Source organism: Eretmochelys imbricata, chromosome 6 (assembly GCF_965152235.1).
Source record: "Eretmochelys imbricata isolate rEreImb1 chromosome 6, rEreImb1.hap1, whole genome shotgun sequence".
NCBI classification, from domain to species: Eukaryota; Metazoa; Chordata; order Testudines; family Cheloniidae; genus Eretmochelys; species Eretmochelys imbricata.
In genome coordinates, this window is record NC_135577.1 from 131,041,592 (window position 1) to 131,068,324 (window position 26,733).

General features: G+C 42.5%; 1 protein-coding gene, 1 long non-coding RNA gene and 1 other non-coding gene across 7 annotated transcripts in view; 1 reads left to right on the forward strand and 2 right to left on the reverse strand.

The window, feature by feature from the left end:
* Positions 1-25,752, forward strand: LOC144266283 (uncharacterized). Its single transcript, XR_013346473.1, has 4 exons — positions 1-69; positions 17,222-17,345; positions 22,128-22,201; positions 25,282-25,752. It is a non-coding gene; the product is annotated as an uncharacterized LOC144266283 (long non-coding RNA).
* Positions 1-26,069, reverse strand: part of PRPF39 (pre-mRNA processing factor 39) — a 30,218-nt gene extending 4,149 nt beyond the window's left edge. The window contains exons 1-13 of one of the 5 annotated variants that reach the window (XM_077819718.1): positions 25,746-25,768; positions 24,129-24,506; positions 23,863-24,025; positions 23,614-23,732; positions 22,930-23,097; positions 15,521-15,686; positions 14,699-14,806; positions 13,165-13,329; positions 12,720-12,846; positions 12,342-12,610; positions 11,521-11,705; positions 9,864-9,938; positions 3,031-3,151 (exon numbers count right to left, since the gene is read on the reverse strand). In XM_077819718.1, coding sequence (XP_077675844.1) covers positions 3,031-3,151; positions 9,864-9,938; positions 11,521-11,705; positions 12,342-12,610; positions 12,720-12,846; positions 13,165-13,329; positions 14,699-14,806; positions 15,521-15,686; positions 22,930-23,097; positions 23,614-23,732; positions 23,863-23,949 — 1,590 coding nt within the window. In that variant the 5' untranslated portion in view covers positions 23,950-24,025; positions 24,129-24,506; positions 25,746-25,768. Of the gene's footprint in view, positions 1-3,030; positions 3,152-9,863; positions 9,939-11,520; positions 11,706-12,341; positions 12,611-12,719; positions 12,847-13,164; positions 13,330-14,698; positions 14,807-15,520; positions 15,687-22,929; positions 23,098-23,613; positions 23,733-23,862; positions 24,507-25,745 lie in introns of those variants that run through there. The other 4 variants (XM_077819719.1, XM_077819716.1, XM_077819717.1 and 1 more) reach the window with 4 other exon arrangements.
* LOC144267199 (small nucleolar RNA SNORD127) lies at positions 12,177-12,264 on the reverse strand. The gene has a single exon (XR_013346567.1). It is a non-coding gene; the product is annotated as a small nucleolar RNA SNORD127 (small nucleolar RNA).
* Positions 26,070-26,733: the final 664 nt, after the last annotated feature.

Sequence of the window (26,733 nt, forward strand, 5' to 3'; positions counted from 1 at the left end):
GCAGCCATGGGCACTGATCTCCACACCCACTAATCAGATGTTACGGCACACCACACCTGGTGGAATGGGGTAAGGCAACTTACAAAGGTAACATGTTCTGAACAAGCCCTAAGACAACTCCTGACAGTCCTGTCAAATTTACTAATGTTCCGCTAGTGCTGAGTGTGTCACTAAAGAGGAGGAAGATGTGTCCTGGCATATCTAGCCTTTATCTTTAGAGTATGACCGGGCTGCTTGGTGGGATATGACTGGTTCCTCTATATCATCTGAGGTAGGCAATGGTACAGTTTGTGCTAAGGGGCTATAGTACACATTCCCAAGCAGCACAGGGTAGTCTTCAGATCCTTAGGAATGCAGAGCATTGTCTATGTGTTGGCTGCACAATTCCATCCCCTCAAAGGGTAGATCCTATATCATAGCCTGTACCTCTTGGGAATCACTGACATCTGGAGCCATAAGGCATTTCATATAATAACCACGATAGCCATGGACTTGGCTGCCATGTCCAAAGCATCCCTGGCTGGTTATAGGGCCACCTTAGCTCCTAACTGGACCTCTCTGATTACCTCCTTGAGCTCATTCCTGTTCTCTGATGGAAGCTTGGACAACAAAGGCTGTTGCTATGTCCCAAGTTAGAAAATTATATTTGGCCACAAGGGCTTTGTAGTTTGCCACTCAAACATGGAGGAAGGCAGAAGAATAGGCTTTCCTCTCAACCCAACAGACTTTCTTTGGGTCTTTATCCCTCAGGGTGCTTGTTAGACTTTTCTCGCACTGAGTCTGCCAACAAGCCCAGGATGGGGTGGGCATAAAAATATTCATAGCCTTATGCACAACTTGGTATCAGTTCTCCACTCCTTTTGCTGTGGCCAGGATAGCAGCAGGTTGATGCAATGAATAGCAGACAGACATTCTTGAAACAGATGTCAGTCATACAAAAAAAAATCTTGTAAATTCAATCTTTTGACATCAAGCCTGGCCAGGTGAAGAGAGGTTTAACCCCACTAAGGCATTACGTCAAACCACGCTTCAGTTATTGCAATTGGCAATCCTGGCTAGGCTTGGTGTCATCAACATATCAAATTTACGAGATTTCTCTTGGTTAACTGACATCTATTTCAGGAGTCTCAGCTATTCTCTTAAGCCGATTTCAGAATGTCCTAAAGTCAGCTGGTGCTGGGGTCATTGCTTTGTCTTGTGATTAGGCTGAAACATCCTTACAAGGCAAGGTAAGATTGCATTGCTCCTCTGATCCTATGTTCAGGAATTCCTGGCTTGCTTCTTGGCTCACTGTCTGTGGTCTAGCAAGCCACGCCATTGAGGAGTGCAATCTCATCCTCTTCCGAGAATGGGATGGGGCTCTGCTCCTGGAATTATGCAAAGGAGGACCCCAGTAAACCCAGGACATCAATGGTAGCATTCCATATGGATATGGCTGGCTTGCCTGATGATGGCAGTCCAATACTAATCCCCATGTGGCTGCAGGCCCTAAAAGGAGAGTCACCTGGTCTATCCATGCTCTCACAAGTTGGCCCAAGGAGAGAAGATTCCCTGCTTGAGGGAGGTGAGAAGACATGTCCCTGTGATAGTAGGGAAAGAACAGATTTCTTCTAGCAGTGGTGCCAAGGCACATGACATTCCCCACATCAGGGTCCAGGACCGTGGTTGTCTCGGTAAAAGGGTAATTTTCAACATGGGACCAGAATCCTCAAAATATGTGCACATCAGTGCCGTCAGTGCCTGTTGCTGGGGTCAGTGCTGATGGTTGCAAAGTGTGTAATGCCGTAATGGTTAACAAGGAGCCATCTCTAGCTCTAGATTTAGTGTGGGGCTCAGTGATCCCCCTGCCTCCCCTCAAGGCTTTATGCAGTCTTTCTCCTGGAAGACCCAAAGCCCTGCCTAGAGTCTCTGCCCTGATGTTTGGAGTGGCCTCTCTTGACACCAGACTTTGCTACATTGATATCTGCATTTGCTTTGCCACCAGCCTTGGGCATCCTATGTCTACTGGAGGGGGTGCTTGTAGATGTTTTATCTGGTACCTGACACCTGGATCCAGAGAGGCCCTTCATTGACTGCGCCAGTGAATGGAGCTGCAGTTCAGCATCCTGCAACTCCTCAAAGAAAACGATTGGAATACACCAAACACATATCTGGTGCATGATTCATTCCCAAGTAGAAGAGGCATATGCTATGCCCATTCATTAGCAGAATTAGGCTGTTGGAGAAAGAGCAAGGTGTGAAGCCTGAAGATTTAAGAGTCCACCATTAGGTAGGCGGTTGAACCATGCCATATGGGGGTATGTCCAACTTCAGGACAATAGTGGGTCATAGTTTATCTGTTGTTTCTACAGCAAGTAGAAGGTATTTTGGAAAGTTCTGAAGAGTTTAGTGGAAGCTAAAGCCTAACAGATTGGACAGTCGCTAGGTTGTCTTGCTTCCATGGGCAGCGAGAGGAAATTCAGGGAGGGCCGCAGCTGCCCTGCCCCTACAGGAGCATGAGGGAGCACAGGCGGCACCCACACCAAGACTGGCATCCACACAGGCACGCGCAATGCCATCCTGTGCTTCTCTCAGACGAGTAACTGTAAAAAAGCAAGTCAGACCTCAGGTAAGTGTTGAGGCATTTTAAGAAAAAAAAAAAAAAACACCTCACGAACGTGGCAACCCTGAAATAGCCTTTCTGCAGAAATGTGTAGTCCTCCACCTGCAGGGCAGAAGATTCCAGCATGAAGAGAGGCTGATTTCCTCAACTGTTTGTGTACTTTTGGGGTCTTTTTTATGCAAGCAGGCCCATATAAGAAGAGTCAAGTCACACAAGAGCCAGCTATTGCAGTCTTTGCCACTCTTGGCCCACGACAGAGGAACAAATTCATGTAAAGGGGCAGTGCGGGTGCAAAAGGAAAGAAGGCAGAACTAGAGTTTTATCTGAGACATTAAGTATCTAGCTGCAGATAAATAAGGTCCTTGGGGGTAAAACAGCCACATACATTCAGAGTGTACAGTCATGGAAAGTGATCACCTCATACCCACCTGATACCATGCATTATAATTATATGCAACCTGATTTGCTTGCATGTCTCCATCCATCATTTGGGTAGATGCCAACGTCGCATCATCTGTATGTGCTTTCTTCTGATCTGGCTCCTCTGATCTGCAAAATTAAACGAATGTATTTTGTTTAACAAACTTTAGAACACTGTCTAGAAAAGCTTTACTTCCTACACGAACGTGTATTTGTATACTTTATAAGAATCAAGGTGACGTTTTCAAGTCTGGGCTTCTAAGGCGGGAACCCAAAGATGGAATCCAATTTTGGGAGGTCAGGCACATGCTGCTTTCGCTGAAGTCAACAGGAGCTGCAGATGGCAGCACCTAATTCTTAGAAACGACTCACTCAGATGCCCAAATGCAGATAGAGCTACTCAGCTTTAGGTAATCAAGTTTTGACCCCAAGCATTAGTTATTTTTGGCAGCAGTGCTCTTTAGCCTGTCTCTGCCCTGTAACTTGTAAGTTCCTGACTCTGCCAACAAGTCCTTTATGTTGAAGAAGGGAATATTCTAACATTGCTAAACATTTGGGGCACACTCTTAACCAATACAAGAATAATGGGCGATGGTAACTAAGTACAGTTCTAAACCGAACACCTCCTTTCAAAATAGGACACATTTTTAGGTTTAAGTGTTGCCCAGTCCAAACTTCTAGGAATTCTTCCTGAGATGCCACACACCATGTTATTTTAACTAAATGTAGTAATCCTCCATGCCTGGCAATTTAGGTTAGGACTGTAGGGTGAGGAGTGGACTGTCACTTTCCTTTGTTGGAAACAGTTCCAGTCTTGTAAGGGCAATCTCTGAAACTCTCACAAGTAGACTTGTGTGCAATGCTGTGATGTGTGTCTTTCAAGGTCAGAAAGTTGCTGCAGAAGGGAGGTGGAGGGGCCCAGGGAGTAGGTATGGGGCACTCTGTCCCCAGTACTCGCCTGTCTGAAAGGAAAGGGAATACATGTGCTTGGTCAATGGACTTCCCTGCCCCCTAGGCGTATTTCTGGAGATAGTCAGGTCTGGCTGTAGTCACATTGACTATTTGGACTGAAAAGAGATTCACACCTTTGCAAGGTCTGGGCTTGCCCCTGGCATTCTGGGTCCAGGTTTTGCCTCTGGTTCTCTCTTGTGTGCCAAACAAGTGTTCTCTCCTAACGAACAGCCTCATGGACCAGGGTCCATTCACACACTGAATGTGGAAATAAATCTGTGCAGCGTTTAATACCTTCCTGGCATCTAATCTTATCCTGAAGACCATGTCTTTTGTAAGGTCATGGATATTCTCGCTCTCATTATACACGGTGGTAATATAGGACATACTTTAAAATGCTCTAGTTTGTTGAAAGGATATTTTCTCCTGGTATCCTTTCACGTACAAATAGTCCCAAACCAACTACTGAGATTCCTGTAGCTGTCAGGCATCATCAGCAAAGATTAAAATCCCTGAGCTCCAATCTAAAAAGGCTTATAAAGAAGTAAAAGTTGTTTTGAAGCATATTAATTTAAGATTGGTGTCCCTCACTTCAGAGTTTTAAGGACCAGGTTATTCCACAATTTTTCCTCGTTCTCTATTTAATTCTTGCTCCAAAAAATGATTTTGTACAGGGGACTTTAACCTCATGATCTAACCAGTCACAGGTCCTGGCACAAGATGCTTGATGCAGCTTCTGGAAGATTCTTTGACCATTTTAATTATTCTTTTGGTTATCTGTGAAAAGGCCAACTGAATCCAGCCTACAGCTTTTCAACTAGTCATACCCAAGACTTCTACCCCGAATTCGGATATACATTTTGTTTGCAGAATTAAAGACAGGTACATTAACCCCTTGCTACTCCCAAGAGTTCAAGAATTTACTTCTATTAACTTCCAAGTTATTCCAAAAACGAACACACATTTCTTACTCATTGACTTTTCAATATTATGTGAAGTTTATTCTAGATTTTAAGTATGTCATATTTGTGGGGTTTAATTTATGCAAGTTAAGTGCCAGCTGGTAACGCTCCTGTTCATTGGCATGTACTGCTCTGTTCAGCACTGGCTAGGCCTCATCTGGAGTACTGTGTCCAATTTTGGTCGCCAGCACAGAAAAAGAGAAGCACAGAAAACTGGAAAGGATCCAGAGGCTTCATCCATCCCACAAATCTGTTCTAGATCAAATGATGTTTGGAAGCCACTTCTATTTGATAGTTTACATGTCTAGAAAAATTGAGTGAAAATTGTTAGATGTTTTCATCCTAGACTTTTCATTACTCCAAAGGAATCCTGAGACTGAAGTTTTTGGCTATTTGATCTGTGCAGCCAGAATATCTAAAACCAACATTCGGAATAATTAGAGACGCTTTGGAGATGTAATCATTTTCAATTGTACTTAGTCTTCTTTTATACTCTCGATAACCAGGGCCAAAATTTTCCTTAATCAAAACTGACCTCTTTTGTAAAGCACCTTGAGATCTATGGATGAAAGCCCTCTGACTGTGAAAGTTCTCGCTTGGAAAGTCTCATGGCTGGTGAGAGGAAGGCAGCTGGGGGACTAAGGGAATCAGCCAGCTGGTATTCAGTAAGGAAGAACTTGCAATGGGAGGGAAATAATGTGTCACCAACACCATTGCTAGCTTTTCCTCTGCCTTCAGACAGTCATCTCTGGCGGCTTCCTGGTCTTGACTTGCTGGAAATGAGGCCTGCATGCCCCACTGATGAAAGCCAGGCCGCAAGAACCACCCCGTGTGAGAGGTGTCTGTCAATGGAATCGCTCAGGAAGCAGGTGAGAGATGCGCAGGAGGAGGTGGCTCATGGAGCAGAAGAACTTCATCAATAGGATGCCTGTGGAAACATCTGGGATAGAAGATGCTAGTTGACTACAGTGGCACAAGAGGAAGATGAAGAACCAGCTGCTGTAGGGGGAGGAGACTGGTTGCTGACCACCTCAGGCAGTAAGTAGTGCTCCACCTTCCACCCAAGTTCCCCATCCATCGAGGTGAACAAACGGTACACTGTACTGGCAATGAGAGACGAGGAACAGACCTCAACAGCTGAGGACAAGGAACCACAAGCCCCGAAGGCTGGGAGGCTCACAGCCATGACACCCAAGAGGAGGTGGTATAGGGTACTGGTGTTCAGGGACTGCTGAGGGGAATAAAGGCATTCATCTGCCAACCCGATATAATGTTCTGGGAGGTGGGCTGCCTGCCTGAAGCCTGCATCCAAGATATTATGCAAAGTTTGCCAAGGCTTATCTGTCCCTCTGATTGCTACGCTGTGCTGCTCATCCACATGTGCACAAGCAGATCAGCAGTGACTACCAGGCTCTGGGAATGAGGGTGAGAGTCAGGAGCTCAGGATGTATTCTTGTCCATCCTCTGGTTGAGGGTAAGGGCCTGGGCAGGCACACATGCATCCTAGAGATGAATGCACGGCTGCGCTAACAGTGTCAGCAGAAGGTTTGAAACAAACAAAAGGAAGTATTTCTTCACACAGCGCACAGTCAACCTGTGGAACTCTTTGCCAGGGGATGTTATGAAGGCCAAGACTAAAATAGGTTTCAAAAAAGAACTAGATAAGTTCATGGAGGATAGGTCCATCAATGGCTATTGGGCAGGGATGCAAAACCATGCTCTGAAGCGTCCCTAGCCTCTGTCTACCAGGAGCAGGGAATGAGCGACAGGGGATGGATCACTTGATGATTACTTGTTCTGTTCATTCCCTCTGATGCACATGGCATTGGCCACTGTCGGAAGACAGGATACTGAGCTAGATGGACCTTTGGTCTCACCCAGTATGGCCATTCTTTTGTCAACGGGAGGGCTTTGGCTTCCTTGACCATGGTATGCTCTTCTGGGAAGAGATGGGACCCACCTGACCAAGAAGAGGGAAAGCATCTTTGAACATCGGCTTACCAACCTAGGGAGGAGGGCTTTAAACTAGGTTCAAAGAGGCAGGTGATAAACCCTCCCCAGGTAAGCATAAAAAAGGCAACCTTAACAGAGAGCTAGATGTTGGGAAGTGGGGACATGGAAATTTACAATAAGATCACAGGACCCACAAGAGGCAAACCAGTGGGGGAAGCTGCTCAACATCTTGGATGTCTACACACAAATACAAGGAATATTGTGAATAAACCAGAAGAACTGGAAGCATTAGTCCATAAGCTAAATTATGACTTAATTGGCATCACAGAGACCTGGTGAGATAAGTCCCATGACTGAAATACTGGGATAGAGGGATATAGCTTGTTCAGGAAGGACAGGCAGGATAAAAATGTTGCATTATACATCAAGAACATATACACGTTCTGTGGTCCAGAAGCACGGCAGAGGAAAACCAGTTGAAAATATCTGGGAAAAGGATAAAAAAATAGGGGTGACATCAGGGTAGGATCTCCTACAGACCACCAAATCAGGAAGAGGAGGTGGATGAGACATTTCTAGAACAAACAAAACATATCCAAAACACAAGACCTAGTAGTAACTGGGGACTTTACCTACCCAGATATCTGTTGGAAAAGTAATATGGCAAAACACAAAATTTCCAATATGTTTTTGGAATGCATTGGAGACAACTTTTTGCTTCAGAAAGCGAAGGGAGTAACCAGGGGGGAAGCCATTTTAGATTTGATTCTGACCCACGCGGAAGAATTGATTGCAAACCTGAAGGTGGAAGGCAATTTGGGTGAAAGTGATCATGAGATGACGATTTCATTGTTGTGAAAAAAAGGAAGGAGGGAGAGCAACACAATAAGGACAACGTACTTCAAAAAAAGCAAACTTTCACGAACTCAGAGAACTTGTAGGTAAGATGCCATGCAAAGAAAATCTAAGGGAAAAAGGAGTTTAGAAGAGCTGACAGTTTCTTCAAGTAACAACATTAAAGACACAGCAGCAAACTATCCCCATGTGAAAGAAAGACAGAAGACTTGTAAGAGACCAATGTGGCTCCGTCGGGTGCTTTTTAAGGATATGAACATCAGAAAGAAATCCTACAAAAGGGGAATCAGACAATTGCTAAGCAGGAGAACAAAAGAATAGCACATGGGGACAAAATCAGACAGGCTAGGCACAAAATGAGCTGCACTTAGCAAGTCACACAAGAGGCAATAAGAAGAAATTCTTTAAGTACATTTAGGAGCAAAAGAAAGATGAAGAAAAATGTAAGTCCTCTCCTTAGTGGGGAAGGAAAGCTAATAACTGATGACATCACGAAGGCTGGGGTGTTTTATTTTGAGGTGCCTATTTTGCTTCAGTCTTCACTAAAGAGGTTAATGATGATCAGATATTCAACACAGTATTAACAAGAATGGGGAAGGAATGCACGCCAAAGTAGGGAAAGTACACTTAGAGAATATATTGATCAAGTGGGTGTATTCAAATGGGCGGAGCCTGATGAAAATCATCCTAGGGTATTTGAGGAACTAACTGAAGCACTCTCGGTACTGTTAGCAATTATCTTTGAGCACTGCTGGAGGAGAGGTGAGGTCCAAGACAACTGGAGAAGGGTAAACATACAAAGAGGAACAAAAAGAACCCAAGGAATTACAGACCAGTCAGCCTACCTTTGATACTTGACAAGATACTGGAACAAATTATTACACAATCAATTTGTAAGCACCTAGAGGATGATAGGGTTATAAGGAATAGGTAGCATGGACTACACAATGGCTTAGCTGCTAGTACTACTGAAAAGGACCTGGGGGTATAGTGGATCACAAATAGATATGAATCAACAGTGTGTGCAGTTGCAGAAAAGGCTAATATTCTGGGATATATTAACAGGAATGTCATATGTAAGACAAGAAGCGACTGTTCTGCTCTACTCGGCACTGGTGAGGTACTGTGTCCAATTCTGGGGCCATACTTTGTAATTTGTCCAAATCTTTCCTAGAGTGTCCAGAAGAGAGCAACAAAAATGATAAAAGGTTTAGAAAAACTTGACTTAAGACAGATTAAAAAAACTGAGAAAAGAAGATTGTTATCAACCCTCCCACACCAATCTTCAAACATGTTAAGGAATGTTATGAAGACGACAGTGATCAATTGTTCTCCATATCCACTGAGGGTAGGACAAATAGTAATGGGTTTAGTCTGCAGCAAGGGAGATTTAGGTTGGGTAGCAGGAAAAACTTTTTAACTATAATGGTAGTTAAGCTCTGGAATGGCTTCCAAAGGAGGTTGTGGAATCCCCATCACTGAAGGATTTTAAGAGCAGGTCGGACAAACACCTGTAAGGGATGGCTTAGGTTTACTTCATCCTGCCTCAGTGCAGGGGGCTGGACTTGATACTTCTTGAGGTCCCTTCCAGCCCTACATTTCTATGATTCTATTGGGTGGGTTGTGGGGGGGGTGGTTGTGTGTGGTTGTTTTTTTTTTTTAAACACACATTTCCAGGAATTCTAGCAGCTTCCAGCACAAGCATTTGAATTTAAAGTACTTTTGGGATGCCAATGCTATAAATTAAGGCAAAAAACGTTACAGTCAAGTTAGAGATATACCTAGATACGCTACACTCTATTTGATATTTAGCACCACTCCCTTTTCTTTTAGGCCTCCTGGGAAGAGAGTACAAAGCCCAAAGTAGTTTAAAGGTCTTTAAAAAACAAATGAACTTGAAAAACCCAAAATATTTAATGATGAGTATGGGGCAGTCAGTGACATTCTCTGAAATGTTTTAGAAACATTTCAAAATGTTTTGTTCCAGATACACTACACACAGTCTATACACTTCTACAATACCCCAGGATCCTGTCTTTGCTACCCTGGAATTCAAAGCAATATCACTAGTGCACAAACTATTAATTGACTTAGGAGCATGAGGTGAATACAGTTCATACCCATTTTCTGCTTTCCTTTTTAAAGAATCCTGCTCTTTTAGAAGTGTTTGATGTTCATCATAGGCATCCAAAAGCCTGAGGGGAAAAAAAAAAAACACACACACACCCCACAAACTTTATTTAGCATGCATGTTAAATTTTCAAAACAGTACAGCCTGTACATAATTAGGCTACCAATCTGTACATCTTCTATCCATTGTCAATCAAAGGATGTTTTATAGCGGCAGTTGTTAAGAATGTCTATTTCAGACTGTAAAAATTCTGTATTACTATGAAACCATGGAAAGGTATACTAATTTTTTAAATCAAATTAAGACCAAGATTAAAGCTATCCACCATGAAGTGAGGAAGACCAAAAAGCTTGCTAGTTTCAATTATCTTCATGATGCACAGCAAATTGTTCAAATTTGTATGTTAATATAGTGAAGATCATTTTCAGTGGCATATGAAGACATTTTCCCCCCACAAAAATACCAACCTACCATTACTTACAGTTGTGTTTATATTAAGCATTTATACTGCACCATAAATGTGCATGGCGTTTTACATGTGTTGCTATAATTCATATAAATATCTAAAGACCTTTCACAAATTATATGAAAAATAGAGGAATTCAGTGCTGCATGAAGAGCCATATAGCTATCAAGTAACAGTGTATAAAGCAGCCCATCTTTCAATAGACGCAAAAACAATTTTTATGTTTCCTAGATATTTCATTTATGTTTTAATTTCATTTAATATAGGCTCAGCTGCTGGTTCAGATTCATCTTACTACTGCAGTTCAAAAGTTGACAGACCAAAACTGCTTCTTCCGTCAGCCACCTCCTTTGACACAAGTAGGTCTAGAGTTCCATCCCTGTTCTTCTCGTTCAGCACATCTCAGATATTTTGCCCTGCAGCACCATATCAAAACCTAAAAGCTTGCCTTCTCTTAGCCAATTTCCTTCCTGTGAGTTACATGCATAGTTCCCATGAAACTCAGTGCATATCAGAAGGCAGAATTTTACTATAGGCTATTATTGGCAACATGCAATGCAGAAAAGCTAACTTATGGCTTGGAAAATCCAAGCCAAAAGCAGGAAAATTACAGTAATATGGTAATATTGAGAATGAAGAGGATAAAAAGTATTCAATTAAAAGTTGCATTTTTGTAAACGTCTGATGCCCAGAGAAGGCTCAATGCACAGCATACAATTAGAAAGCCTGTGATTTCTGAACACATTAATGATACTAGTCCTCAAGGATAAGCCAAGTTAGGGCAAGTTTGAAAATTTAACTTCACCCACAACTGCCCATCTTAGAGAAAAAAAAAAAGCATTGAACACTTTTTTTCATGTCCTCTTTCAAGAGTATCCCCCACTATAAAGCCTAGACAAATGGTCTCTTACCACACAGCTTTCAATCAAAAAGACAACACTCGTTTGAGCTGAGAGCAAGCATGCGACAAAATGACAGTTTTTCCAGAAAGCAGAAAGTTGCTAATACTTGAAAATAGGAACTTAGTATGAATTTGTCTGTCCTCAACTCTAACAGTGTCATAACTGCAGTGCTAAAATAGTAGTTTAAGGAGTATATCTAACAAACTCTTCTCCCGAAGTTATAAACAGCACCTCATTTGGTGACCCCCATTACAGTCATAGTGTAGATTAAATCTTACTTGTTGACGTCAGAACCAAAGTCTTCCAGAAATTCCACTTTTCGCTGAGAAAATGTAATCCTCATTTTTATAGACAATGCACCATTGACAGCTTTGTCAAAACATGTGAGGATGTTTTCTTCATTTTGTTTAAGATCCCCACTATACTCCATTTCAAGTAAGTTGAGATATAATTTAGTGTTCTCCTGTGGAAAAAAGTTATAGTTTATTGTAAAATAGTGTTTGTCCAAGTACATCTCCAGCATTTCTTTCTAATCAGTTCAACAGCTCTGCGCACCAGAGTGTCCTACATTGTAAACAGATGTTATAGTGTAGTCAGTACAAAGGTTTCCTGTCCTGAAGTGTTTTGGAACAAACCTGCTGTTTGACCTGTGTCATTTTATAAATAGACGCCCATGGTCTACAGTAAATCTGAGGGTATGTGTATCCTTGTGATTAGCATGAGGGCTCGAAGCTGGCACCCAAATAAAGTGGTCCCGCACTAACACTACCAATGGTATTTAATAAATTCCTTCCATGCAACGTCAGCATTCCTGCATTGTTCATTATGTCTGAAAGGGAGCAGGACAGAGAAAAACAAAGATGTCTCAGAACATTAGGGGAATCATGGATGCTATCTGAAGGGTGAAAAAGGCAAGATTCATAACCTGCAAATCTGGCAACGTCAGCTTAGAGGGACTGGTGTCTCCATGTGGCAATAAAATGCTTTACATACAGTCTGAAAACCTGTCATCATTGTTGCCGTGTTTTAACGCACTGACTAAAAGGAAGAGGAAATTAAATATCACAGGACTGTTTATAAAGCCTTCAGAAACACATACTTTGTCTCTCTCAATGGCTTCCAACAGCACTTTTCTTGCTTTTGGAAGGTTCTTTTGAACTTTGAAAAGATGTCGTGCTAATTTGATGGCATAAAATGACGATTCACCGCTTGATTTAGCATTCTTAACAGCTTCCTGAAGCAGGTGTTCAGCTTCTTCCATGTTTCCATGTCGGCGTTCTAAGCTAACTCTTCGCAAGCGAACCATTGCAAGTCCCAGAACACACTCTTCAAATGTTTTCAAAATTCTTCTTGCTTCATTTATGTTTCCTAAAAATGTTGGGTAAATATTTAATGCAGACACCATGCATCCATCAACTCTTAAAAAAAATCACTGCCAGCAACAATCAAAAGGCTAATTTAACTAGAAAAGGCTTACCCTGCTGTTCTTCAAAGGCAGCCCATAGCATATGAACCATTGGTTTCTTAGGAAGGTGTATAGTACAGGCCCTGCTGTAGACATGTCTCACGCCTTCAATACTGTGATTCTCCATATACTTGGCATACTACATTTGAAAACAGAGTATAGATTGAATAATTTAAAGCTTATTTTTGGTCTTTAAATACATGACAGAACGATAAAATTCTTTTGTTTAAACCCATTCAGCACCTTTATTGAACCACTAGACTAGTTTCTGTAAGGAAGGACGTAGAGAGGCAACGAAGTTGGCATATGCAGCAGTCAAATCTGGTTGCAAGCAGACCATCTCCTAATGCAACAGATATAGTTATATATGAACAACATTCAACAAGAGTACAAAAGGTTAGTCACTAGATCAATGTTTGCAATCAGGAAGAATTAGTTACTAAATCCCTTCCCTTACCTTAATCCAGAAGTCCTCATAGAGGGCACATGAAATAACACATCTTTCAAAGAGGACCACAACTCGTTCATGTGTCCCATTTTCTATCTCAGATTCTAAGTATTCTCTCCAGTTTTTCAACTGGGCTTTCTCCAAAGGTTTTACGTGGAAGTAAGGTCGTTTTATCTGCAACAGATGAACAACATGGGAGTCAAATTCAACAACTTGTTCAAAAACACACAGCAAGATAAACTGTTTAGATGTTACTTTATACTGGAATTTATACCAAGCCCTCTGACTTATCAGAATAATAATCTTATGTAGGCTATTCAAACGTCCAAATCTGAATGGACTTCAGAGTATGACTAATTTTAAAGGGTTACTGTAATTGCCAATTCAAGTTTGGGCCAAAATCTAGGTCTTGTAAAAACAGCTTTTCCAAAATAATCTTTTTTTAAATAAATTACCCACAACAGTAATGCTGTTAGTAATTAATCAATCCTTGCCTTGTCTGCAACTCAAACATAGCAGCATTAAGAACCTGTAAGAGACTAAGGGGAGATATGACAGAGGTCTATAAAATCAAGAACGGGTGTGGAGAAAAAATGAATAAGGAATGTTATGTACACCTTCACATAACACAAGAACCAGGGAACACCCAATAAAATAAAACAAACAAAAGGAAGTACTTCTTCAAATAACGCAGTCAACCTATGCGACTCATTGCCAGGGGATGTTGTGAAGGTCAAAACTATAGCGGGGTTCAAAAAAGAACTAGATACATTCATGGAGGATAGGTCCATCAATGGGTATTAGCCAACATGATCAGGGAATCAACCCCATGCACTGGGTGTCCATAGCCTTTGATTGCCAAAAGCTGGAAGCAGACGACAATCACTTGATTGCTGATCTGTTCATTCCCTCCAAAAACCTGACATTAGCCCCTGTCTGAAGACAGGGTACTGGGCTAGAATGAATCATTGATCTGACCCAGTATGGCCACTCTTAAGTAAAAATTTTTATCTGACCCAGTATGGCCACTCTTATGTAAAATGAATCATTTTACATAAAAGAGTGGCCATACTGTAAAATGAATGTAAAATGAATCATTGATCTGACCCAGTATGGCCACTCTTATGTAAAAATTTTGATCAGCTTTTCTTTTTATTGACTAGTTTTAATTCTGCAATATACCACATTTATGAAGCAGTACCCTCTTTCTTATACATGGTACGAAAAAGGCACTGTATGTAAAAGTTTACACACTTAGTGAAATGTATTTTCCCCACGTTGCCTCTCTCAAAGTAAAACTTATTACCTACCTCACAGAGATGCTGTGAGAATTAGTTATTAATGTTGGTAGATTTTAAAAAAGTACTCTTATTGAAGATGGGAAAACCAAGGAAATGAGGGTAAAACCATTTATTTGCCCAAAGCTTTACAGTAATTCAGTCAGAATTAGAAACACCAGGAGTTTCTGGTTCCCAGTCCCATGTTCATGCCTTTAGACCACACTGCCTTTCATACAAAAAAAGGCTATCACAAGAAAACTTACTCCTTCTTCAAAGGTCCACCTCTTGCTGACTTCATGTTCATTGTGATTGAACATTTCTTGATGAATCTCTTGGATTCTATGTCTCATGTTTTCTATTTCAGTGATTAGCTAAAGATACATGATAAAAGCAAGTGATTAATACTGCTCTGTAAAATATCAAGTTTACAATTGTATTGTATTATTGATGTGATCTGCATAAATTAAAATATAAAAGATGCACAGCTACTTCAGGTGCTGTCCTGAACAAGTGGGATAAGAGTGCACATGGTCTTAGCTCTCAGTGTAATGGACCTGAGGAGGTCTTGGATCCAATGGTCCGCCTCTTAATTTCTGAAGTGATATTAATCTGACATGTGTCATATCCAAATAGGATTCCATCTTTAGTTTGGTACAACCCCAAATGGGCACTTCTTTCTAGGTGGTTCCACGCTTTTGCGTGCCCTTCAAGGAGCACGGATCTGCACAGGCCATTACTAAATAAATATATTAAAAAAAAAAACCCTCACAAAACATGCCGTAACTCTTATCCCATTTATTTGAAAAAGTCAACACTCTGCTAAAATTTTGTAGATCACTTTTAATATTAAAATGTTAATTGCATTGCTTTCAAACCTAAGTAGTCTAAGGGAGATCTCTTCTTGTCCATCACACACTAACTGCTGCTCTTTGGCTCACATATAGGAGATGACACTCTACCCTATGGAATCAGCTCAGCCAAAAACATAGTACACTACGTGCAAATAAAAGAAAAAACTCTCCTCTCAGCAGCAGCAGATTGAACAAACATGCAAAGGTGTTCCTCAAGCTCGCCTGCACATTTACCTTTGCAGGGTCAGTTATGTCCTCAATTCCAGAAGGAAGGTCATCTCCGGGTGGTGCATCATCCCCACTATGGCCATTGACAGATGCCAATTCCCGGCGCAGCTGAATAAACTGCTCAGGAGTTAGAAGGTCTCGAGGCAAATTATTTTGTATGTGTTCTTTAAACCTGCAAACAAACAGGATTTGTTCACCTAACAAATACACAATTTTTACATGTTATATTTTAAAAAATACTCACTTATTCTAAATTATATGGCAAAGACGAGGAAGTTACTCACCTTGTGCAGTAACAGAGGTTCAAGATGTGTCCCCCTGTGGGTGCTCCATTTTAGGTGTCGTTGCGCCCCTGCACTCATAGCCAGAGATTTGTGGTAGAAGTGCCCCTGTTGGGGTGTACAAGCACAGTCCCCGTCTCACGCTGCTTCAGGTGGTTAACTGGCGCTGTGCGACCAACCCCCATACGCCCCCGTTCCTTCTCTACTGCAGTCTGTATATGACAGAACTCCAAAGCAGAGGGGAGGAGGGCGGGCAGTGGAGCACCCACAGGAACACACATCTCAAAGAACCTGTTACCGCACAAGGTGAGTAACTTCCTCTTCTTCTTCGAGTGGTGTCCCTGTGGGTGCTTCACTTTAGGTGACTTCAGAGTAGTGCCCTCCGGTGGAAGGAGGGGGCTTCGGAGTTGAAGTCGTAGCAGATGAAAACAATGTGTGACCAAAGAGGGCATCAGAAGATGCATGTTGTTGCAACGCATAGCGTTGTGTAAAAGCGTGCGGGGAGATCCAGGTAGTGATCCTAAGATTTCCGCAATTGGGATGTTGTTGAGAAATGCTACGGAGGTTGAAAGACTCCTTGTAGAACGCATACGGATCCCAGTAGGAGGTTGTTATTTATACTGGAGATAAAGAGTTTGATGCAGTCTGATATCCATTTGAATAGGCGTTGTTGGAAATGGCGTGCTCTTTACAGCATTCGGTGATAGAAATGAATAATTTTGGAGATTTGCGAAAAGATTTTATTCTATCAACATAAAAGGCGAGAGCCCTGCAGACGTCCAAGTAGCGTACTCTGGATTGTCTACTGTCTGTAAGTGGTTTTGGAAAAAATGTAGGTAAGTATATAGGCTGGTTAAGGTGAAACGATGAAGCCACCTTAGGCAAAAGCTTAGGATGGGGTCTGAAGATACTTTATCTTTAAAAAAAGATCATATAGGGTGGATCCCGCATGAGAGCAGCTAGTTTTCCAATCTGCCTGGCCGACGTAATGACCACTAGAAATGCAACCTTCACAGACAGGTGTAGTAAGGAGCTTGTAGCTAAAGGCTCGAAAGGGGGCTCGGTGAAGGCATGGAGGACTAGGTTGAGGTCCCATGGTGGGGTGGGTTTTCTCACTTCCAGATGGGAGTTGGAGAGACCATTTAAGAGGGGTTTAGTGATGGGATGCATGAAAATAGAGAATCTGTTGACTTTATGATGAAATGTCATGATGGCCAACAGGTGTACAAGGGTGAAACTCATGGAAAGTCCCAGTTCAGTTCCAGTAGGTAGTCTAAAATAAGAGGTAAGGAGGCTGACACAGGTGCCATCTGTTTGCGTTGGTACCATGATTCGAATAGTTTCCACTTATGTCTGTAGGTGTGTCGGGTAGTTGCCCTACGGCTGTTTAATGTGTTTTGAACTTCTGTGGAACATGTCATTTCAGATCCTGAGAGCCATGTAGTAACCAGACTTTGAGGATATGGATGGACTATGCTCTCTGCATCCTGCAACAGAAGTCGAGGCAGAAGCAGGAGCATGCGTGGGGGACAGACCGACATGTGGAGAAGGTAAGGGTACCATGTTTGTCGTGTCCATGTGGGAGCTATGAGGATCACTCTGGATCCATCTTGCTTTATCTTGTGGAGTACATGGGCTAGGAGGGGGGTGGGAGGGAAAGGCATACAAGAGGGGGGCGTTCCACTTGATGAGGAAGGCGTCACCCAGAGAGTGTCGACGGAGTCCTGTTCTGGAGTAGAACTAGGGGCATTTGAAGTTGTGTGCGGTTGCAAAGAGGTCTACCTTTGGGAACCTCCACATCTGGAAAATATCTTTGATGACCCGTGTGTTCAGCTCCCATTCATGGTCTTAATAAAACTTCCTGCTCAAGGTATCTACTGTGTTATTCTGGAAGCCAGGAAGGTACAAAGCTATAACATGGACATTGTGTTTGATGCACCATGCCAAAGATGCATGGCTTCTGTACATTAGGGAGTGTGACTGCACTCCTCGTCTGTTTATGTAAAACATGGTGGCTACATTGTTCACGAGGATCTCTACCGTTTTGTTTTGGATTAGTGGTAGGAAATGAGAACAGGCATTTTGAACCACTTGGGAGTTCCAGCAAGTTGATATGAAGCTGGGACTCTGCTGGAGACCAGTGGGCCTGTATAGAATGTGCTTCGAGATGTGTCCCCCAGCCCAGGAAGGATGCATCTGTGGTGATGGTGAGCGCTGGCAGATTCTGCAGAAACTGCACACCCTGCAGACACTGGCCGGATTGGTCCACCATAGCAGGGAGTCCTTGACTGCATTCGGCATAGTGAGGAGTTTGTTTATGCTGTGCCTGCGGGGAGCATAATTTGTCCGTAACCAAGCTTGAAGGCACTGCACGTGTAGCCTTGCATGTTGGACGACGAAGGTCATGGCAGCCATGTGGCCTAGGAGTTGCAGGCAAGTTCTGGCAGACACCTGCGAGCTGTTCTGCGCTGTTAAGTTTAAGGCGATTAAGAGTCAGAAAGTGCTTTGTTGGGAGAGGCAGTTGCTCTGAGGGAATCGAGGTCCACTCCAATGAATTCCAGGCACTGGACAGGTGTTAGGGTGGACTTTTGTAAGTTTATTTGAAGTCCTAAGGAGATAAAGAGATGTATTGTACGTTGGGTGGAACATATGGCTGGCTGCAGTACTGGTGCTTTCAGCAGGCAGTCGTCCAAGTATGGGAATATCATTATTCCCTGTCTGCGTACGTAGGCCGCTACTACGGCGAGTACTTTGGAAAATACTCGCAGTGCAGTGGGAAGGCCGAATGGTAGAACTTAGTACTGAAAGTGATCCTGTGCTATTGTGAACTGCAGGAATTTCCGATGTGAGGGATGGATTGATATATGAAAATATGCGTCCTGTAGGTCGAAGGCCGAGAACAAGTCCACCCTCTCTAATGCTGGGATTATGGTGCCTAGTGTGACCATTTTGAATCTCTGTGTTTTTACAAGCTTGTTTAGTTGCCGTAAATCTACATAGTTGTCCAACCTCCTGTTTTATTCTGTGAGAGAAAGTAGTGGGAATAGAACCCCTTCCCGCTGTACTCTGTCGGTACGGGTTCTACTGCTCCCAGGGATATGAGATGGTTCACCTCTTCCCGCAGTAGATGTTCGTGAGAGGGGTCCCTGAACAGGGATGGGTAGGGGGTTTGCAGGTAAGGGGGATGGAGTAACCAGTTTTGATGATTTCTAATACCCATCTATCGTGCTGAGGGACTACCAGATGGGGCAGAATGGAGAAGTAGGCGATCTCCAAAAATTTTGCCATTGACAGATGGTGCCAGCATTGAGAGAGATGGGATTCTCGAGCCCTCGACCAAGGCTTCAAATCTGTTGTCTAGCAGTTGATGGCTGAGAGTTAGTAGTAGAGGAAGCAGATTGTCTTCTCCTCAAAGCTTTCTGTTTCCACCCCTGTTGGTCGTAATACCTATTCCACTGAGTATACTGAGGGGCTTGGAACTGTTGAGGAGTTTGGTAAGTGGTCTGCCATCTCTGGGCATCCACACACCTGGGAACAAGACACTGCAAGGTGGCCCTTGAGTCTTTCAGGGTATGCAATGTCCGTTCTGTCCACAAAGAGTATGGCACCTTCGAAGGCAAGTCTTCTATGGTGGACTACACCGGCTTTGGGAAACCGGATAGATGAAGCCAGGAGGCTCTCCTCATAACGACTGCTGTTGCTATGGATCTTGCTTCAGAATCAGTGGAATCAAGGGCAGCTTGGAGTAATGTTCTGGTGATAAGTTGGCCCTCTATGACGAGTGCTTTGTATTGATCCTTTTTGTCATCTGGAATAAAGTTTATAAATTCCGAGAGACTTTCATAATTATTGTGATCATATTTTGCCAGTAGGGCTTCATAGTTGGCAATTCTCAATTGTAATGTCGCAGCAGAGTATGCTTTGCGGCCAAATAGGTCGAGCCGTTTCCAGTCTTTATCATACGGGGTATTTCTATAGTATTGTAGTTTACCCCATTCATTCACCACGTCAACAGCAAATGAATTCGGCGTTGGATGTGAGAAAAGGAATTCAGTGTCCTTGGCTGGCATGTAATACTTCTCATCAGACCTTTTACAGATAGGTAGAATCAATGCTAGGGTTGCCTGAACAACTTCACAGGGTCCATAATCACATCATTCATGGAAAGGGCGACTCTGGATGAAGTGCATGTGTGAAGTACGTCCACTAGCTTGTGGCGAGATTCCTGGACCTCTTCCAGGGAGATATCTAGGGAAGTGGCCACTCGCTTGTAGAGATCCTGGAACTGCTTGCAATCGTCTGCTGTGGTGGGGCATAATTATGTCATCTGGGGAGGAAGATGAAAATTGTTATGTCAGCTGGTTTGTCTGGGTCCGAGAATTACTCCTGTTCTTGGGCCCCGTGTTTGGATACAGCAGAAGGTGCCTTTGATGGCAATAAGGGTGGTTAAGGGCAGAGTGTTGGGTACTCCCTGTTGTTGCTGCTGTGAGTATGGAGCCAGCAAAATGGCCACTGCGGTTGGAAGGGCATGGTGGGCATCCATGGTTGGCCCAACCAGGGTTGGTTTGTAAAATTTACAGGGAAGCCTATGCTTGGTGGGAACTGTGCGGCAGGAGTAGCCACGGGAGAGGAAAGCTGTGGCGAGTGTCCAATATCCTCCTCTCCATCGTCCTCCTCACTAGAGGATTGCATTGAAAACTGTGGAGAGCTGAGTTGGCTTAGTACCGCGTATACCGTGGTACCGTTGGTGCTGAGGAGACTGTGGTACCGATGAGAGAGATAAGTCTGTGTGGCACAGGAACTGCTGACACGTGTCTGGTCTCGGTACCGGTGGGATGGTGGAGCTCAGTACCGTGTGCTGGAGTGAGCTTATCGGCGCAGCTGTGTGGCTGGTGCGCCTAGTACCAGCAGTAGGTGGCAGCATTAGTGCAGGAATGCTTGGTACTGATGGCTTGCTTGCTGTTGTTGGTGCCGTGGCACGGGGTTTCACTTTCCCCTTAACGCCTGTGGCAGAGCTCGACTGCTTTGGAGCTCTGGGTTTCTTAGTACCGTCGGGACGTGGTCCGTCAGCTGTTGATATGGCCGGTGCGGTCGGTACTGAGAGCATCTGGCCGCTATTGGAGCGCCTTTTCTTGGCCTACTCTGGAATCGGGGACAGGGTGCCCAGTTTCTTTGCTGCCCTCTTGACAGGTTGTTCAGGATCTTTTCCCCTGAAAGAAGGGCCTTTGTCCGAGGTGCCAGTCAGCGATTTCTGGCCAGGAGGTGTTCGTACCTCAGGCTCAGACGCCGGGCGAAGAGATTTCTCCATAAGGAGAAGCTTTAGCTGTAAATCCCTTGCCTCTCTCATGCAGGCTTTCAAGTTTAGACAGTACAAGCACTTTCGCGGTACATGTCCCTCACCAAGACAGCAGATGGATTGAGAGTGTCCGTCTGAGAGGGGTATTGAAAGCTGGCAGGTAGTGCAGCGTTTAAAACTTGGGGAGCCAGGCATGCCCCTGAGGGAGCTTATTCTCTCAGTGATGCGGAGAGATATGAAAGTATAGTGCTGCTGTGATAAGGCAGACTGAAAATTTATGGTCCTATGAGGAAAAATTTTTATTTATTTATTTTTAAAGGACGGGGATAAGGTAAGAAGGGGAAAAAAGTCTACTGTATTCTAACTAAGAACTACTACGAAAGGGACAGGAAAAAGAATTATTTCTAGCTGTGAGGCGCTGCTGAGTGCTCCGACTTGAGCCAACGGCAGCAGAGAAGGAACTGGGGGTGGAGGAGGGAAGGGGGGGGAGTTGGTTGTACAGCACCAGCTAACCGCCTGAAGAAGCGCGAGACGGGGACTGTGCATGTGCAGCCCAACCGGGGCACTGCTACCATACATCTCTGGCTATGAGCACAGGGGTGCAACAACAACATCTAAAAGCAGAGCACCCACAGGGACACCACTCGAAGAAGAACTGATTATTAGCACAAGCAGACGGTTTAAGAACCTAGACCTCTGCTGGAGATGCGACTTCTCACAGTGTACATAATACATAGGTAATATCTACCAGGTGTGCAAAGCAGCTTCCTGTTTCAAAAGGTTCAAGTACCATGAAGGGCAAACATTAAGGAGTGGCTTGTAACTGAATACCTTTGCAAACTGTGGTGGGAAAAGGCTACCTGCTCAGTGAATAGGATGGCATGGGATGTTAATTCTCAGAGAATGACCACTTGCTTGGGAATTCCTAATAAAAAACTTCTTTATAAACTATTAGGAAGACTGCTGTACCTCTTAACTAGGGTTTCTGGTTTTTAATGTTTAATTAAAACTGAATAAAGTATTTTTCTTTAATTAGTTTATGGTACAAAACAGTTCAGCTGAGTATTGCAGCAGGATATGGAATTAGAAGCTGAACAACAAAACTTTCTGGTAAGATGCATCCTTTTCTAAGTTCACCACATTTTTCTTCCTGCTAACAATTCCCACACTTTCCTTTTTACAGAAAAGTTGGTCATAGGCCAATTTGTGAATTTTGACATTTTTGGTTTTTCTCTGGAGACCAGTTCCTAAACTTTGCTTCAGTGCTCAAAAGAATAAAAAGATCTCAGTCTGTACAACTCTCAGTTGGTTTGCAGCTCCAGGCAATGCTGATTTAAATACATTCTGTCATTTATTACATATTATTGTGTTGTACATTTTGCATCAGTTTGAGGTCTTGCTGCTCCAGAGATCACTTCAATGGCTCCCTAAAGAGAAGTCTCTGCCCATTCTTAATGAAGGTGAAAACGTTTTCAGTCTCCAGTTTTCTATTAGCCCTAGTTTTATTTATTTAAAGAAATGCTAGCATGTGAAACAGTGCACTCATAGTATCAACGTAAGAACTACAATGTAGGTTATTAAAACATAGATGGTAGAGTAAGACACTACACAAATGTATTTGCTTATAATTAAGTAGTGAAGTTTACCCAGAAGGAGGGTTTGTTTTTTTTTGGAGAGCCAATCACTTTTATTACTAGCTTAAGTGTAATAACTTCCTAAGTTCCTGTTTGGATTGAACAATTTTGAGTTTTACAAAAATATTAAACATTTATTTATATTTATGCCTATTTAGCAGAGTTAATAGTAGGAAGTTAACCAAGGCTTTAAGTTGTCCTTACCTCTGGAAGTGATGGCTATAGAGCTGTGTTGGAATCCCCAGGATACGATCATATATAGCTGTAACTTCTCGTAGGTTGCCCTGTTCATTTTCCCAATTTATATACATTTCCCATAGTCTGTCAGAGCGGAAATCTGTCCCTGCAGCTAAGACCGCATGTTCATAGGCTCTGAAAAAATGTTTAACAGCCATTTCTGAATGTAGTACCTCAACTATTCAAGTAGCAAGAAGAATTAGGTGGATTTTTTTGTAAGAGCCTCTGAATGTTCTATTTAGCTTTTACTGCATTCTTTCGGGGATTCAAACAATGCATGTTACCAAATATGTTCTCTAGATATATGATAAATATAAGACCTTTTTAATAAGCAGCTCTACAGTGATTTTTCCTAATATTTTCACAATAAAAGGAATAAGGGCAACATAAAAATAAGCCATAAACAAGAAATCAAACCACTAAAAACCCACGAGGAGTTTCTCTCTAAGAGCTTAGTCCCAAGGCTCTGAGGAGTGAATGGAACTATTTTATCAGACAAAAATGGAGACATCGATACAGCTAGATGCTACTTCAGCTTTGCTTGAATGCCTAAAGATTTTTACCTTTTCTTGTAGCTACATATCATTTACAACTGTGTTCATGTGTTTCTTCCCCCCCCTTTTTTTTTTAATATAAACACAACCAACTTACCCTCTTACAGTATTATTAGTTTCAGGGTCAACAGGATCCAGGGTCTCTTTTAAGAAGTTTATATAATGTATCCAAAGATCAACACTAAGAGGTATTGCCTGTAGCCCTCTCCGATACACCTATGAAGAGAACATCATAAACTGTACTTCAAATATTTAATAGTGTCCTAAGAGAGAGGCAACACTGTGTTATCCGGTGAACCTTAGAAATACTAATTACTGGAATTTTGTTTAAATAATCTACCATTACCATTTGGGTGGAGGTTGGATAGAACATGGCAATGTTCTGATCTCCACGTGCAGAGTCTTGATCTTCAAAGCGCAGCGGTCCCTGCATTCTGACCAGGTTGTGTGGGCAGGCTTTGGGGTACAGACCATAGGGCACAGACCCATTAGAGCATCATTGACAGCGTCTGACCAAAAATGCAATAAGATGTAGCAATTGTGACCAGCAAACCAACTATATTGTTTTGAAAATGAGAAATAAATGTAAGTGACAGAAAAGCCCTGCCCTACTTGTTAAGCTGCAGTGTAATACAGAGGCTTGCACTGCAAAGCTTGACAAACTGTAGAGGTTTAACGCACCTGCCAACAAAGAGAGAAAATATTAGCTACAAATGCCACAAAAAAAGTGACAAATGCAAACAAAACCCCTATAAATCTGACCATATATGGTAGGTACTGGCAGCCAAAATGACTTGCAGTGGTTTAGTCATCATTTGGCTTACAGGACCAAATGGTGATAGCTATATCCAGCTACCAACGTACCTCATCAGACTGTTTAATGTTGTCATGTCGCTTTTCAAGGTCTGCATACTTTTTCCAATATCCATAGCAATATGGATAATGTGTGAAAAATCTGTCAAATGCTTTCCTGGCAGCCAGCAAGTGGTTCTGTAAGAAATATACAACAAAACTGTAACTTAAATTCTTGAGAGAAAGAATTCATGCTCTTCTCTAGTTATTTGAAACTTACATGGAGGGCACCATTCCAATTCAAACATAGAAAGCCATGTCATAATAGCACATGCTTTTCAGTAGTTTTATAAATAACTTTGAATATACATGAGCACAAATAATTACAACACTAAGACCTAAGCTAACTTAAGTTACAGGTCTACGAAGATGCAAGCAGGCACAGCTTAAGTATTCCCACACTACTCTGCTAGCATCTTCAGTCAGAACCTGCTTCTTTTCACCTCAGCCACTGCACTTGATTCTTTAGACAGATGTTCCAGACCTCAACTAGCTGTCAGAAGGGCTCCAGGTTTTCAGTGATTCTATAGACAACGACATCTATATAACTCATCAAGCCATGGAAACAAAAAGTTTCACACAAAACTAGGCTAGCATTTGAACTTTTATAAACAGACTGAGAAAAAGCCATTATCTGTTAGTATCTGATGTCTGCATTACAACCTGCATCAGCAGTAACACTTAGAAGGTGGGTGTAAATCATAATCTGAGTGCTAAGTGCTGGACAAGCAATATTCATCTACTAGCTTGATTGTAATGCAAGTAAAATGAGTATGTCTTTGTAGCTAGGTGGAGCTGCTCTTTAAAAGGATTTTACAAGATATAACAACGCTATTTTAAAAATCTAATTAGAAAGTTTCACAATATTAGTGCTCTCAAGACTTAATCATCTTTATTCTTTCCTCTCAACTAGTTGAGGACATGGCACAATCACAACTGGCCATGAAAATTGGCCAGAGCTGCAGTGTTCCCATGCTCTGATTGTCCCTAACCCATGACTGAAGAAGTCAGGGCTGGATCACTCAATAACTGTCCTATTCTGTTCATTCCATCTGAAGCATCTGGCCTTACCCACTGTCAAGAGACAGGATACTGTGCTAGATGGACCACTGGTCTGACCCAATATGGCCTTTCTTATGTCTGCTTTTTTAAGGGGCTAGAATTCAACATGCATAAAGCACAGAGATTTGAGAACTGAAGTCAGAGCTTATACCCTTAAGAAAGAACACGGCCCAGTAGTACAGTAGAAATCCAGAACCACTGTCTTGAAACAATATTTGCTAGGGACCGAAATACAACTTTAAATTCAAGACTGCAATCAGAGGACAATGCCTTAATTCATCCTTCTATGCATTTTGGGGAAAAAGATGTACTAACCTCCTGCTCTACGTACTGCAGCAGATATACCCAGCCTGTGAAATCCTGGGGATTCTCCTCTACCACTTTCCAGAACTTCTCATATTCAGGAGGGAAATGAGCCTCAACATCAGTCGTGTGTAAACTGTGAATATTTGGTATTCCACTCTCTTGTGTGGTCTCCTCATTTACATCAGGAGAGCTGTCGGGAGACTGTTCCATCTCTGTGACACTCATAATCTCTGTACTGAAGTCCGTAAGCTGCTCTCCTGCTGCGTCAGTGCTGTTGACTGTGTTGTCATTACTTAGGTTACAGTCATCCTCCGTATGATCTGAGTTCTGCATAGCTGCTGTTAATGTTGTTCTGTTGAATGATATCCTGTGGAAATACAGATTAAAGGTTACCATCTTCCAGATGCCAGTACAATTTAGCTGTCAATTTTTAAATTGTCCTACTTGGTGTAGCAAAACATTCCATGTAATTCAACTGAACTACAGGAAGAAGGTAATTTAAAAGATTTATAGTCAGTTCCATTTGCTTGTAAGAACATATCCTCTTTTAGCAGTAAAACATTATTAAATAACCAATAAACTGCTATGTTGCCTCTGATGAAATGAAAACGAATGCTCAGTATCTCACTGCAAGTAAAAGAGCTGGCAACTGTGTTCTCAGGTGCATCCAGTATTTTTTAAATTAACTGATTTAATCTGACTCTTCTGTACGGCTGTGTAAAACCAAAGAAGAAAGTTCACAGAAGCCTGCAGCCTTCAGAAACAAAAAGGATTTTAACCAACAATGGAACAATCTTTAGCTGTGCAACATGACTGGCCATGGATTAATCCAAGTTAGATAAAGAATTATACTTGAATGAAGTGTGGTAACTATGTTGGTCCCAGAATATTAGAGACAAGATATTACCTCACCTATCTTTTACTGGACAAACTTCTGTTGGCGAGAGAGAAGTTTTCAAGCTCACACAGAGCTAAGCTGAAGAAGAGCTCTGTGTAA